Consider the following 15,291-nt stretch of genomic DNA (forward strand, 5'->3'; position numbering starts at 1 on the left):
CCACTTTACCACTCATACAGTGTAAGGTGAGGGCATACCACCTTACCACTCATACAGTTTAAGGTGAGGACATGCCACTTTACCACTCATTCAGTGTAAGGTGAGGACATGCCATTTTAATACTCATACAGTGTAAGGTGAGGGCATGCCACTTTACCACTCATACAGTGTAAGGTGAGGGCATGTCATCTTACCACTCATACAGTATAAGGTGAGGACATGTCACCTTACCACTCATACATTGTAAGATGAGGACATGCCATCTTAACACTCATACAGTGTAAGGTGAGGACATGTTATCTTACCACTCATACAGTATAAGGTGAGGGCATACCGCCTTACCACTCATACAGTGTAAGGTGAGGGCATACCACCTTACCACTCATACAGTATAAGTTGAGGACATGCCAGTTTACCACTCATACAGTATAAGGTGAGGGCATACCGCCTTATCACTCATACAGTGTAAGGTGAGGACATGCCACTTTACCACTCATACAGTGTACGGTGAGGGCATGCCACTTTACCACTCATACAGTGTAAGGTGAGGACATGCCACAAAACCACTCATACAGTGTAAGGTATGGACATGCCACAAAACCACTCATACAGTATAAGGTGAGGGCATACCGCCTTACCACTCATACAGTGTAAGGTGAGGGCATACCACTTTACCACTCATACAGTGTAAGGTGAGGGCATACCACCTTACCACTCATACAGTTTAAGGTGAGGACATGCCACTTTACCACTCATTCAGTGTAAGGTGAGGACATGCCATTTTAATACTCATACAGTGTAAGGTGAGGGCATGCCACTTTACCACTCATACAGTGTAAGGTGAGGGCATGTCATCTTACCACTCATACAGTATAAGGTGAGGACATGTCACCTTACCACTCATACATTGTAAGATGAGGACATGCCATCTTAACACTCATACAGTGTAAGGTGAGGACATGTTATCTTACCACTCATACAGTATAAGGTGAGGGCATACCGCCTTACCACTCATACAGTGTAAGGTGAGGGCATACCACCTTACCACTCATACAGTATAAGTTGAGGACATGCCAGTTTACCACTCATACAGTATAAGGTGAGGGCATACCGCCTTATCACTCATACAGTGTAAGGTGAGGACATGCCACTTTACCACTCATACAGTGTAACGTGAGGGCATGCCATCTTACCACTCATACAGTGTTAGGTATGGACATGCCACAAAACCACTTATACAGTATAAGGTGAGGGCATACCGCCTTACCACTCATACAGTGTAAGGTGAGGGCATACCATCTTACCACTCATACAGTGTAAGGTGAGGACATGTCAGTTTACCACTCATACAGTGTAAGGTGGGGGCATACCACCTAACCACTCATATAGTGTAAGGTGAGGGCATGCCATCTTACCACTCATACAGTGTAAGGTGAGGACATGCCACTTTACCACTCATACAGTGTAAGGTGAAGACATGCCACTTTACCACTCATACAGTGTAAGGTGAGGGCATGCCATCTTACCACTCATACAGTGTAAGGTGAAGACATGCCACTTTACCACTCATACAGTATAAGGTGAGGACATGCCACCTTACCACTTATACAGTGTAAGGTGAGGACATGTCATCTTACAACTCAAACAGTATAAGATGAGGGCATACATACCGCCTTAACACTCATACAGTGTAAGGTGAGGACATGCCAGTTTACCACTCATACAGTGTAAGGTGGGGGCATACCACCTAACCACTCATACAGTGTAAGGTGAGGGCATACCACCTAACCACTCATACAGTGTAAGGTGAGGGCATACCACCTAACCACTCATACAGTGTAAGGTGAGGGCATACCACCTAACCATCCATACAGTGTAAGGTGAGGGCATACCACCTAACCACTCATACAGTGTAAGGTGAGGACATGTCACCTAACCACCCATACAAAATAAGGAGATGCAAATCGTATTTGACAGTATTGTTCTGCCCTGTGGTACTCTTTCAGCAAACGTTAAAATTTCAAATTCTAAGGTAAGTAATAACTAAACCATGTGATGAGGCAATGACAAACTGACTGTTGCTGATCCTGCAAAGTACAAGTGTTTTCATGCTGGTGCCACTTTTAAGCTATGAGACATTGGAAAACTTAAAACAAAATATTCTCAAAGAATTTTAACATACACTGTATTTGACCTATGTAACCATAAATAGGTCATCATTTATATAAAAAAAAAACTCCATCTCAGGTACCTACTTGCCAAATATCAATAGCCTAGGTTGTATGAAATATAGCATTAGCATGTTGAAGATAGGACAAAGTAAATTGTTTATTGTGAGGAAACTTTATAGGACTCCCAACAAAATTCTTAACTGGCCAAATATCACTATCCTAGTCGTCTTATGAAACTTCATCGAAAGATTAAAGTGATCCTTGATGGTCTTTATATTGGTCAAGGTCATTCATATGAGGAAAATTTATTGTTTTCTATCCCAGGTGCCTCCTGGATAAATGCTTATAGTTATCGTGTTACAAGTTGACAGACAGATTGAGGATGGATCCTCCAATCACTGCAGGCATAAGCTCACTGCACTGGAGCTTTATACTATGTGAGAAAGGAAAATGAAACAAACCATAGTGATAAGTGTCTTCTACATAATTACAAAAACAAAAGTTTCTTTGTCAAACTTTTATTATAAATTCATGTATCATATCATGCACATTTTATTGACTAGACTTCACAATAACAAAATAATAATAATAATAAAAAATAATAACAAATATTTGTGAACATGAATGATGATAACAATTGCTAATACTGCAAATAAAAGTTAATAACTGGTTTGTTTTGTGACCCTAATACACATCTATGAAACAAAGTAGGAAAACAACACAAAGGATACTAATGCCGATATAGTAAAACATCTTTTTAAAGTCATAATTGTGTTAAGAGTTCATCATTATATATGCTACCTGTCATTTACTATCCTACAACATTATTGAAATTGACAAAAGGTAGAGCTCCCAAAAAGGGTCTGCAACCTATAATCATCCTGTCATAGGAACAAAGAAAGCCTATTAAAGAGGATAATAAAGAATGTAAATGTATATTTAGGAATGATTGTGGATATGGTGAAGTGGTGTAAGCTGCGGGTATTTCTGGCTAGGCAAATAGGTGATGTAGATCGTGAGTTTGAGACCCTTAATCATTTGTGTTACTATGTTGTATATTTGAGTAAACATTTATAGAGTGAAATGTATTTGAAGGTTTTAGCTCATTTTTTTTTTTTAAATTAGTTACTGCTATATGAAATAGTCATATTGAATTATATAGTGCATCATGAAATTAACTATTGTGTAGGATCGACACTCTATCCACAGGCTTGTCTGTAACCTTGGTTACGTAGGTCACTCCTTTGATAGATATCTAAGTTGAACACATTTATTGGACATAATATTGTGTTGTTTAAATTCCTTTGTAAATTTTGGTCCAAAGTTAAATGTTAAAATAAGCTTCTTTGATAAAACATGTATTTTTTTTCTAATCTATTCTGCTTTTTGAAAATGAAAATGATAAACTGATAAATGATGTCTTAACTATTAAAACAAGCTTAGTCAGACAGAGTACAAGAGAATGACCATAGAATAACAGACAACCTTTAATGACAAGTTCACATTAAAATGGCTCTCATAGAACATAGGCATTGATTTAGACAGTACATTGTATTATGTATAGCGATCACAAAACATATATCCAGTAGGAGGGCTAGGTTAATAACTTACACCAACCAAAGGGACACAACTCTTACACAATGCCAAACCTGCTGATAAAACAAGAGGCTGGGCCTGCATCGCTCACCTGGATATTTCAGTAATTATCGCAAAATACTCTTATTTAAATTATATTTTAAATATTTTCCTACTTTTGAACTACCTCTCCCAATAATGGTTCAAACTACAGGTGGACTTTATCCCTCTTACTCCTGCCCCAAAAGTGCCACATCCTTCATTTATACAACATTAGATCTCACTTACCAAATAATGCTCGAGACCAATTTTTATAAAAATCTATTCAGCTGTTCAGGACTACAAGTGATTTAACTGATATACAATGTACCTCAATTTCCTCTATTGGGTGCTGCACCTCAGGCCCCAGGGGATAGCCACACCCTCTAATTATACCATGTTAGATCTCATTGGCCCAATATAGTGCTCCAGACCAAATTTCATCAAGATTCATCGAGGCATCAGGACTAGTAGGGATTTAAAAGAATTGTTGACAGGCCAGGTGAGCTAAACTGTCAGTTAGTACTGTTACTGTTGAATAATATTGTTGATATTTGTCTACAAAGTTTCATCAAACTTGGTTGATATCAACTCAAGTTTTCCTGTTAACAAGGTATTGTTGACGGACGGACAGATGCCATTGTATATGGCATAAGCTCACCTTGGTCCTTTGGACCAGGTAAGCTATAAACATTTAATGCTTGTGATAATATTGCTCAACATATAGTTGCTATATATAATTTCTATCAAATGATTTCAGTTGTAATGTTGAATTGGTATCACTGACTGGTTATGTAACAAACAGCTATGTGCTGGTATTACACTACCATTTTTTCTTAACTTGTGCCCTCGATCAGTTGATCCTGTTATTCCCTAATGAGATAAATTGTACTAATGTACTTGCAGTCAAACTGTTATGAAATTGTAGCTGATTAATACTAGCTTGCTTTAATTTTCCCCCTCTCTCTTTATATATACACTGTATATATAATTACATGTACAAATGTACATGTATATAGGTGAAGTAAGCAAGTTATCAGGGTAGACAAAATTAATCATTTGGTTCTCATGATCATTGAAGGGTAAAACCAACCTGTTTTCAATCAGAAATGTAAAGGCAAGAAACAATCATGGTTTTCAAAGTCACAAACCCTTGAACTTGGAGGATGACAGTTCAGCAGAACTGTCCTCATTTTTCAGAATTTATTATATACATAAGTATATTTCAATAAAACATTAGTATGGCACATTCAAAAGTAATGTTTGCTGTTCTGAAAACCAGCTTGTTTGTTATGGCCAAATTACTATTGAGATTTTTAGTAAATGTACAAAATAACAATTTGTGAATGATTTTACACCAATTAAAACATCACACTCTTTATATAGATTAAAATGCAAATACCTTTGTGCATTAATAAATGTTAGAAATGCATTATTTTTTTCTGTGATGCATGTATACTCTACTAAGATCATTATAAGTTAGCAGCAATTTGCTTTAAAAATGTGGCAGACAAACTTTGCTGGCAAAAAGTTCGGAGACAACTGTTATCCACAGTGCCAGTACAAAGAATATGTAGGATATTCCAACTTGGTAATTGTTTGGGAGTTGGTAAGCCTTCCCTCCGATCTGCTCCATGTTGAAACCAATTGGGAAAATCACTGCTGCTTTGCAAAAGAGCACCACTGAAAGAAAGGTTTCTTCATTAGGCTTATAAAGACAACTTACTAATTTCATTAAAGTAAAACGTAAAATAATATGTCATATGCCTTTTACTTTATATACAAACCTCATAGTAAATAACACCAACTCTAGAACAAGGTTATTCTAATCTATTAAGGAGTGCCAAATGGGCTGATTCTAAAATTGTATAGCACTTTTTTACTAAACTACATTATCATGGAGGTAATTACTTGACATGGGCTTATCCCCGGATGAAAACTCTTTTAGTGTGCACCTAAAAATGAATACCAGCTTTTTTTTAGTATAACTGTAAGTAAAACCTTTCGGGCATATTGAAATATTAGAGAAGCAGGCAGACGAACAGAGTTCATAACACTACAGAGCTGGTGATCATCACACTAAAAGTTGTACATACTTGCTATAAATCCCAGCCATCGAGCGTGCTTCATTATGCGGTACTTCCAGTGAGACATAATCAGTAGAATTATAGTTGCTGTGATGCAGAGTATACCCAGGATTATACACACAAAGGTCAATAGCCATTCTAGTCTCAGTGGACTGGTGGTGAAACATGTCTGGGGCTGGTTGTAGTTACTCAGGCATGACTCCATCAAACCAATGTACGTTCGACCTATAAATATATATTGTATAAAAGAATAGAAAATAGAAAGACATAAATGCCCCCGCTTCCACTTGACATGCGGAAACAGTTTGGTGAGGTTCGCATCAGCAGTTCCTGAGATTACATGAGGACGGGATGGGACGGAATGGCTATGAGTAACACTATATGCCCCCCCCCCCCCCTCCCATTTTCATGGCAGGGACATAAAAAGCAGTTTTAAAAGACGTTTCAGCACTTAATTTAATAATGCAAACTCACAGGTGTTATGTCACGCCTGATTTTATTGTATTCGCACCAATATCTTAGCGACATCAAACGGTGTCAGAGAATTGCACGTTTTCATATAGTACTAGTGCGCCCTAGATCTGGCCCTAGTGGACATGGTATCGGGGCCAAAGGAAACTCTGGCTACTCTAGATCTCATACCAATTTCCGGTGTACGGTGTCAACACTGTTAGAATTACTCGTGTTTATATACGTATATGTGTGTGTGTGTGTGTGTACTTTCAACCCGTACTACCTCATTTTTAGGCTCTAGGCTAATTGTCCTGTCATGGAAATATTTTTTACACGGACCTTGTCCACACAAAAATATCTTGTAACGTTAGTGTTGTTGGGGTGAATATATTTTGTGGACTTACCACCAATATCCGATACAATCCAGTTCGGTAACGCAAGGCTTATAACAGCAAAGACATCTGCTGTTAGAAACAGAGCGCCGGAAATAATGCTTAGTCTATCCATAACACTGTTGCATACAATTCACGTTTTGAACATAATCTTGTCTACTGTCTGAGAGCACCTGCCATTGTTATGAACACTGCTGCCCTCTGTTGTATTAAGAACGATAACTCGTGCATAAGATGTTTGGATGTGTCTCGCCTTATCCCGCTTTGTTTGCGGAGTTAATTTTTAAGCTTTCTAAAATGTCTTTCTTTTCACAAAAACAACCAAACAACCCTTCACATTAATAAAGAGATGGAATAGAAGCACCATGTATAATCGTGCTCCAAGACGACAGAATTGTTATGACAGGTTCAAATAGTACAGACAGAGACATATAGATATGTCCCTGGTACAGGACATAGAATCTATACTAGATCCTAGTAATTATTTCAGTCATAATTTGGCAAACATTGAACAAGTTCCCTCAGCTAATCTACATGTATTATAAATATGTTATACACTGAGAAATGACCTACATATGACGTTAATTATACAGTCTTATTTACATTTCTGCATAGTTCTATGGTATATACGTCGTCTCTGGTATCCAGCGTTCATAAACCCTTAAAATTGATAGGCCTAGTATGGTATGACCACTTAGTGTAATTTGGAATATGCGGTACTGTCAAAGATGTACAAAATATTAATTCATTTTAGAGCAGTAATTAAATGTTTAGTAATAGCGGGTCACTCCGGCGTCGCTACACTAAAGTATGTGGGGACAGACCCGACCGAGGTGCTATATAAACTAAAAGCCGGATGCGAATATTGACACATTGCATAACGATTCCCGCCAAATCACTAACTCTAAACAGGGACATATCACGTATCAGGGACGTATATTTCTATGTATGTCCCTTATGTATGACGTCCCTGCTATATGAAAATCACGTAAGTATGACATTTTTACCAAATATATAAAAACCTTATTGAAAATATTTTATTGTAATTAAACAAAAGGATTTGTATGTCCTTATTTTTATATTACATTTGTACATTATTTTAGGTTTGAATGACCAAACTAAATTTCATCATATTCCGACATTTTGGGATTATCAATATTTTGTTTTATTTTATGAAGCACTCAGGGTTCGTTTAGTCCATTGATCTAAATTTACAAACATGGAATTTATATATGGTCCGATTGTTGTTAATTTTAAAAAATTAGGTCCATAATTATCCTCTGGTTGTTTTAAATAAATAATAAAAACAACAACAACAACAACAAACAAACAAAATCTTGGCATATGTAATATTTTTGATTATCTGATGTCCAAAAAATATTTTTAAACATTTAATTCTGATCAGAGACCTATATACTATAGGTCTCTGTTCTGATCAAATGTTCTCAGCTTTAACTGATTCTCGGGGGATCGCGAGCTCGGTCTGATAAAAGTACAAAATCCTTTTCACCTACTTCTGTTACAAGGGACGTAACTCGTATTGATAATAAAAAAAAAGTACGAATCTAATAAGTTTAACAAAAATGAAATCACATTTGTGGTCTGCGTGTGGAGGTGAGCTGTGTTGTTGGTTACATGTGTACTGTACAGATAATAAGTATTTAAAGTAATAAATGAATTGAATTTAAAAAAAAAACAACACTTTTTGTGTTATTTACAATTATTCGATCATGAATCAGTTTTTATAGTTAAATAGTTGTTGGGGTCCTCGTAAGCTTCTTGATTCCACTTGTCATTAATGATAACGCGGTAGAGTAGTAAGTCTAGTATTACCTATCACTCGATCATGTGACATCATTGGACTGATTTATCCAGGTACTTTATGAGATATAATATAAACTCGTTTTAACAAGGTAGTATTAGATAACTTGTGACATTATAATAAGTTGTTATATAACGATAGTATTAGAAGTCGTTATCAAGGTAGTAATAGATAAGTAAATAAACGTTATAATAAGTCGTCATAACGATAAACTTATGATTTCTTTCTAATCTACTTTCCTCTTCCTAATCAATGTCTACTGACTACTGCCTCAATTTTGGTCTACAGTTGATCAGTGTTTGCTCTTGCGAGGATGGCTTTGCGTTCTGTCCGGCCGGCCCCTGACCAAGACATACCAGATTCAATAAAAAATATATATATCAGTAGGTTATTTTGGGGTGTGGGACTGGTTCGTTCATTGCCAGTATAGTGAGCGCGTCGTGGGTTGTCCTACTGGGTGTCTTCAGGTCTAGTCAGATGAAACGAAGGGAAGTAACTCGGAAAAATCAGCAAAGCTGTAACTGAATCAAGTCCCCTAAGAAAATGTGTGTGTGTGTGTTTGTTTTTTTTTTTTTGATAGATTTGTAGCTCTTTCCTGAGTAAATAGCATATGAAATGGGTACTTTCTATACACGGGAATAAAGAGTAGGGTCTTGAGATTTTGAAAATAAAAGATATATACTCCTGGTTTTAATAGAAAGACGTAGGATTCCTGGTGTAAAAGGCAGGAATTCCCCAGTCCACTGTAAATATCAAGGGTACTGTCTTCCAAGTACTGGTGTGCTCTATTATGCTATTAAACCTATCCAATAACATCATTTTCAGGTAGGGAAATCTTCAAATTTCAATTTGATATAAATTTCACAACATTTGAACTTCAAATGAGCAATTGAGGGGGTGTAGTCATTGGTAATACCATATAGTGAATTAATTAGTTGTTTGAGACCTGTCACATACCACAGCTCCAAAACCAGGACGCACTCCCCCACACGAATGCATTAACAACATAACCGAAACCAGGCAGTTTGGTACTAAACGAACTCCTAATACCAACTGTAGTTTTTGACAGTTATACCCACTAAGAACTTGGTTTTATAATTCCTTTTTATAGGTTTTCTTGTACGCGTTCTTTTTCTATCAGCATTACTTTCTTTGAGCAGGTTATACACGGATATAAGGCCTTTTCGTTGTTGAGAACTTCAATCACTATTGATTTATCAACAAAAAACACCTGTTTTCTACAGCTTTGGAGGAAACTAAATATACTGCATACAAAATTGAGACACAACTGTATAGTAGCCCTTTAAATCATGACCTTTTATAGATTAAATTTTGTTGAGAATTATTAATGTAGCTGTGGAAATCCTTGCGAGTACAAAGACATAGTCTTCTCCCAATTATTAATACTTTAAATCTGAACGATGTTATTGATATAGATTTATTGTTTCTTGGAAATTAAAACTCGAGTGTAGAAACAAACCCTTGGTCCCTAGTCGCATATTGCATTTTGGGACAGCTGGGAAAACAACATGGCCGACAGGCAGCCATCTTGGATTTTGATAATTGAAGTTTGTTGTCGCTGTTTCTCAGAAAGTTCTGCAGGTATCTTTCTCAAATTTCAAATTTAAGTTAACCTTGGTTCCTAGTTGAGCAATTTGGGACTGATCGGAAAACAACATGGCTGACAGGGGGGCCATCTTAGAATTTTGATAATTGAAGTTTATTCGCTATTTTCAGAAAGTCTTGACGGGATCGTTCTTCCGATTTCATATGTAAATTTTCGTAGGTCCGGAGTTATGCATTTTGTGACGGATCGGAAAACAACATGGCCGACAGGCGGCCATCTTGGATTTTGATAAACGAAGTTTGTTATCGCTATTTATCGAAAAGTCCTGAAATGATCTTTCTCAAAGTTCATATATGTCTCCCTTGGTCCCTTTGCACGTTGCATTTTAGGACCGATGGGAAAACAACATGGCCGATATAGGTGGTCATCTTAGATTTTGAAAATTGAAGTTTGTTATCGCTATTTCTCAGAAAGTCCTAAAGGGATCTTTCTTATATTTCATATGTAAATTCCCCTTGGTCCCTTGTTGTGCAGATTGCATTTTGGAACCGATCAGAAAACAACATGGCTGACAGGCAGCCATCTTGGAATTGCTGGTTGCTCCTGTTACATCGTGTTATATAAACTTATTAAATGTTTCGAATAAAGGATGAAATCAGGGAAAAGAAGAGAAAAGATTAGTCTACTGATATGAATCATTCATTGATGGACGCCAAGATCCCTCTGGGATATCTTGTTTAGATAGAAAGTTAATTAAAAGTAAATGAATGTTTAAATTCAAAAGTAATTGAAGTTGTTATAACGGCGTATGTCCTTTATCAATCAAAATACCAACTTAACAATTACCTCCGTGACACTCTCCGACTTCATGTACATTTACAATGAGAAAAGACTGACGATAGTTTTCCTGAATGACTGGGTTTTCTTTTTCTGAATGGCTGGTTCCAATAGTCTGCCTCCGGGATATTTCATTGAAATCAAAAAACGTCATACCAGCGACAATTTCTCACCTTATATTGAACGACTTTGGTTTAAATGAGTATTGTAGCTTGTTGTTTCTACATTGACACATGAAACTACTGATGGATGTTACGTATAATTAAAATGTGTGTATTATATAAATGTTGATATTGCGGTGTTGAACATACATGTATGTACAAACTGGGTTGCTGATATACGTGTTTGTTTTTGTCGAAGAGTCGGCTACAATACAGATTTAATAAACACGGAAAAAATAAACCGCTACACCCATTTCTGTCTGTTTGGATTGTTCATTACATTCATATACATACATCTAGGCCGTATCTCAGTAACTACTAACACTGACAGTACAGGTAAACATCGGTTTTAATTCTCAGAAAATGTCTATATTATCGTCAAGTGTATTACTCAAGTACTGATAACTTTATTAAAAACTCACTTCGAGTTGCCGACCTCTTTATAGTTATCTCTGGATACACGTGCACTCATAGTAATATTTATCTGTAGGCGTCTGTACCTGGTTAGTATTTATAGAAAAAAATGTGAGTAGGGACTAAATGTTTTCTATAAATACTAGCCAGACGCCTGTGAATATCATTAAACAGTATATCATACATCATGTAAAGATTCTACCAGTAAACACGAGTATATTGGTCAACATTCTTTTCCTACGGGCTGGCTGCTATACATAGCAATGATGCCATGTAGTAAATTAATATTGAGTAGTCGGTGTGAAAAGAAATTGTGATCGGCACGTGAGGACTGTCACCTGAGATATTCCACCTGACCACGGACAGTACGGACTAGACAGACGTCCTTACATAACTAAAGATATCAACATCAAACTTCTTGTCCATAAACTGAAGTTTTGAAGGTCCTACAAGTTTCCGACAGTACAATGGTTTTGTATATCTCCTGTTTACAACTCTCAATTGGTCAATATTACACTATACATCCCCGTCCAATTTTCCCGGTCCATTTTCCCGTACTCCCTGTACGGTATTTGCCCCCCTGCAGTGTCATTCAGAAAACTGTTATAGCATTCCGTTTTATTGGACATCACAACTAACATGCGTAAGGTCACATTGCCCTGTTACGTAATATCGTAGCTCGCGGGAATCCAGATACGACACCTTTCCACACTTAACTCCATCAACCGTGATAATTAGCTCGACAGGTAACAATAATGGGTTACCTCCCCTCTCCCCGAAAACTCTGACTCACCTGTGTTGAACCACACACACACACACTACTATAACCGCCATAACTTTACGGGCGCACTGTCGTAGTGGAATGGTGTAGCGCGTTCAAACTTTACAGACTTGTGGCAGTCTAGATAATTTCGAGTTTCGATAACGAAGGGGACCAAAACATGGAAGCTATTCCAGAACAGGATGATGCTCGACCGGTATTAGAATCGGAGGATATGGCTGTCGAGACGGCCGAAGATGAGGTAGGTTGTCATCTGTCAACAGTAAAGGTGTGCTGAGAACTCAGGTGTAACACCGGCTAACGAGCACACCGCCATGCAAGGTCGTCATGTTTGCGCGGAAATCGATATTTTTATTTTTGAAACATCAATGCATATATATCGTATTTCTGTTATGAAATATTGATGATTAATCATATGTATAGATCAATGTAACTTTTGGTGAAAACTTTTTGTAAGTTCTATTTTCGTTCAGTCTACTATATATATACATATATATATATAAGTAAAATTATCTGTATACTAGTGGAAAGATGCTCTAAATCAAGCTGTTAAATTCTTTTATTTGTGGAAACCCGACATTTTCACATTCTGTAATTTACAACTCTTGCCATACACACGCCGTGTATGTTGTACATGTATAGGATATAGTTAAAGGGAAAGTCATTTGGGGCCCCACATGGGGTAATTATGACCTTTGTTGTACACGTTCTAAATGTATTATATAGTTTTACCAAAAAAAATGTTGTTTGTTAAAATTGTGGTATTTGAAAGCCACGTTTAGTTGATCTTATCAGCGCAATATACCCAGCAATATATTATATTATAATGTGCAGCGATGTATACATCTAATTACATCATGTACTTCAATTGATGTATGCAAATTGCATCATTTCAAGTTGTTATAAACAGATTTCTCCCATTTTGGATGACAGTCAGTCAGTCGTTGACATACTCAATGTATGGGAGTGTCCCCCCCCCCCCCCCCCCCCATACACACACACACACTCACACAAAAAGACAAAATGTGGACTGCAAATATACACTGCTGGCAGAATACTGTTTTTTATTGTTCTATTGTCAAATTTGTTTTTCTCTTTTTTTTTGATAATAGAATGGCCACTAAAAACTTATAAGAATAATACACAAACCAGTCTTAATATTTAGGTGGTTAAAGCATTTGGAAGACATTTAAAATACAAATATTCCTGACAAGACATTTCAAAGAAGTTGTCTTATCTAAGTTTTCTGACTAGAAATTTAAATGAATTGAGTGTCTTATCTAAGTGGACATACAACATATCCAGTTTGAACAATGTGACTTCCATGGTAAGGATGTATAAAAAGTCTTCTGTGAGCTACACAATATAGACTTCCTCCTACGTTCGATATAATATTACCAGGTCTCCATTAGAGATACATTCCTCAATATGGTATAACTTATACAAAGTTTGATTTAAAAAAGTTCAGAATTTGATGGATGTAAAAGGCGATTTGCTTTGGAAGGTATACATACATTATCATAGAACAATAGGTGGCCTATTCTTTCGTCAAACAGATATGAAGCTCTACTTTGTAGACTGTATTGATTGTGGACACACTGACCTCTGTGTTTAGTTAGCTAACAGTGTTTGTTTTGGTCACACATGGTATTTGTTCAATGCTCATCTCCTGTTTGAGGATTGACTAGACTTGCTCAAGTCCTTAAGGCTAACTGTGTAGGATGAAGTCAGCTAGACTACATTCACTGAGACGTTGTTGAATGTCTGATTTTATATGCAGGTTTTCAGACTAATTAGGTTTCATTTTAGACAGGTATAGTGACCAATTATTTGAAGCAACTAGGGGTGTACCAATGGACTGGTGTACCAAATGGTATATACAATGTAAATCACAACTATAGTGTATGTATCAATTTTAAATGATACAGTCATTAATTTACCTGCTGTTAAACTATCTACCAATTCCAGTGTTTTAATTTTGAAATAATGCACCTGTGTTAACTTATTGCATTCTTGTTCTTGTTCGGAATGTTTAAGTTTGAATGTATTGCCGCCACATATATTTTAGAACTCTTTTGTATGAAAGAGGAGAAAAATCAAAGTGATATATATATTTATTTAGATCATTGTCATTGGCAGAATTTAAGATATCTATTGATTGCAAATTGTGTATCATATTGTGAGTGGTATATCACAAAAGTATCATATCATTGTTCAGTGTATCAGTGGAAACTCATAAAAGCAATGTAACAATTAAAAAAATCATGGAAATGCTTGAAAAGCGCCACCTAATTAATCTATGTACTAGAACAGAAAACAAGAGCATGTGACATACCATGCTTTCAGTTTGATACCAAAGTTATATACCTACATGTACAAGGTATGAATTCTATACCTAATATGTAAGCTATGTGTGATATATAATTCAATTCAAAGATTACACAATCCTAGTTACATAAGTAATATTCAGCATTTAATGCAGTAAGCTTGTTATACAGACAAGTTTTAGCAAATACTACTGTGAAATTACATTGTGTAGTTATGTTCTACCCTGCCAGTATCTAGACGAACAGCCAATTATGAAATTTCAACAATATTACATTATTACATTTCAAATATGTAAAAATATATTAGAAAATAGAATATTTTTATTTGAGTTTGAGAGATCGAGACCCACAATATTGACATGTAGAGTCAGACTAGAATTCTAATGTATGTATTAATTTGAATCCATATAATTCTTACCTGGCTGGGCACCAAGGATCTAGATCTAAAATGTCTACTTGGCGATATAGGGCTAGAATACATTAGGAGATACATCTCAGGCTATGTATATAATTAGATGCACACATGATTGTTTTTACTGAACTATAGAGGGAGTAAGACAAGGTTGTGTATTGTTAATTTGTAACCACCATGGAGAAGGAATAAGACAGGGTTGCTTTCCTGAGTCTGATCCATTGATATCATTTACTAGTAATTGATTGAGTGG

At 36.3% G+C, this 15,291-nt stretch overlaps 2 protein-coding genes across 2 annotated transcripts in view; one reads left to right on the forward strand and one right to left on the reverse strand.

Annotated features, from left to right (window-relative positions):
• Positions 1 to 2,673: 2,673 nt before the first annotated feature.
• Positions 2,674 to 6,908, reverse strand: LOC117332211 (modulator of smoothened protein-like). The gene is made up of 3 exons (XM_033891099.1): positions 6,730 to 6,908; positions 5,882 to 6,097; positions 2,674 to 5,468 (listed from the first exon to the last, which is right to left on the reverse strand). The coding sequence occupies exons 1-3, from the start codon at positions 6,830 to 6,832 to the stop codon at positions 5,281 to 5,283; spliced, it is 507 nt and encodes a 168-aa protein (XP_033746990.1). The 5' UTR covers positions 6,833 to 6,908; the 3' UTR covers positions 2,674 to 5,280.
• A 5,415-nt stretch (positions 6,909 to 12,323) lies between these two features.
• LOC117341927 (titin-like) overlaps positions 12,324 to 15,291 on the forward strand; it is a 234,759-nt gene continuing 231,791 nt past the window's right edge. The window contains 1 exon segment of the mRNA XM_033903835.1: positions 12,324 to 12,540. Coding sequence (XP_033759726.1) covers positions 12,460 to 12,540 — 81 coding nt within the window. The 5' untranslated portion in view covers positions 12,324 to 12,459.

This window comes from Pecten maximus, chromosome 1 (assembly GCF_902652985.1).
Source record: "Pecten maximus chromosome 1, xPecMax1.1, whole genome shotgun sequence".
Classification (NCBI taxonomy): domain Eukaryota; kingdom Metazoa; phylum Mollusca; class Bivalvia; order Pectinida; family Pectinidae; genus Pecten; species Pecten maximus.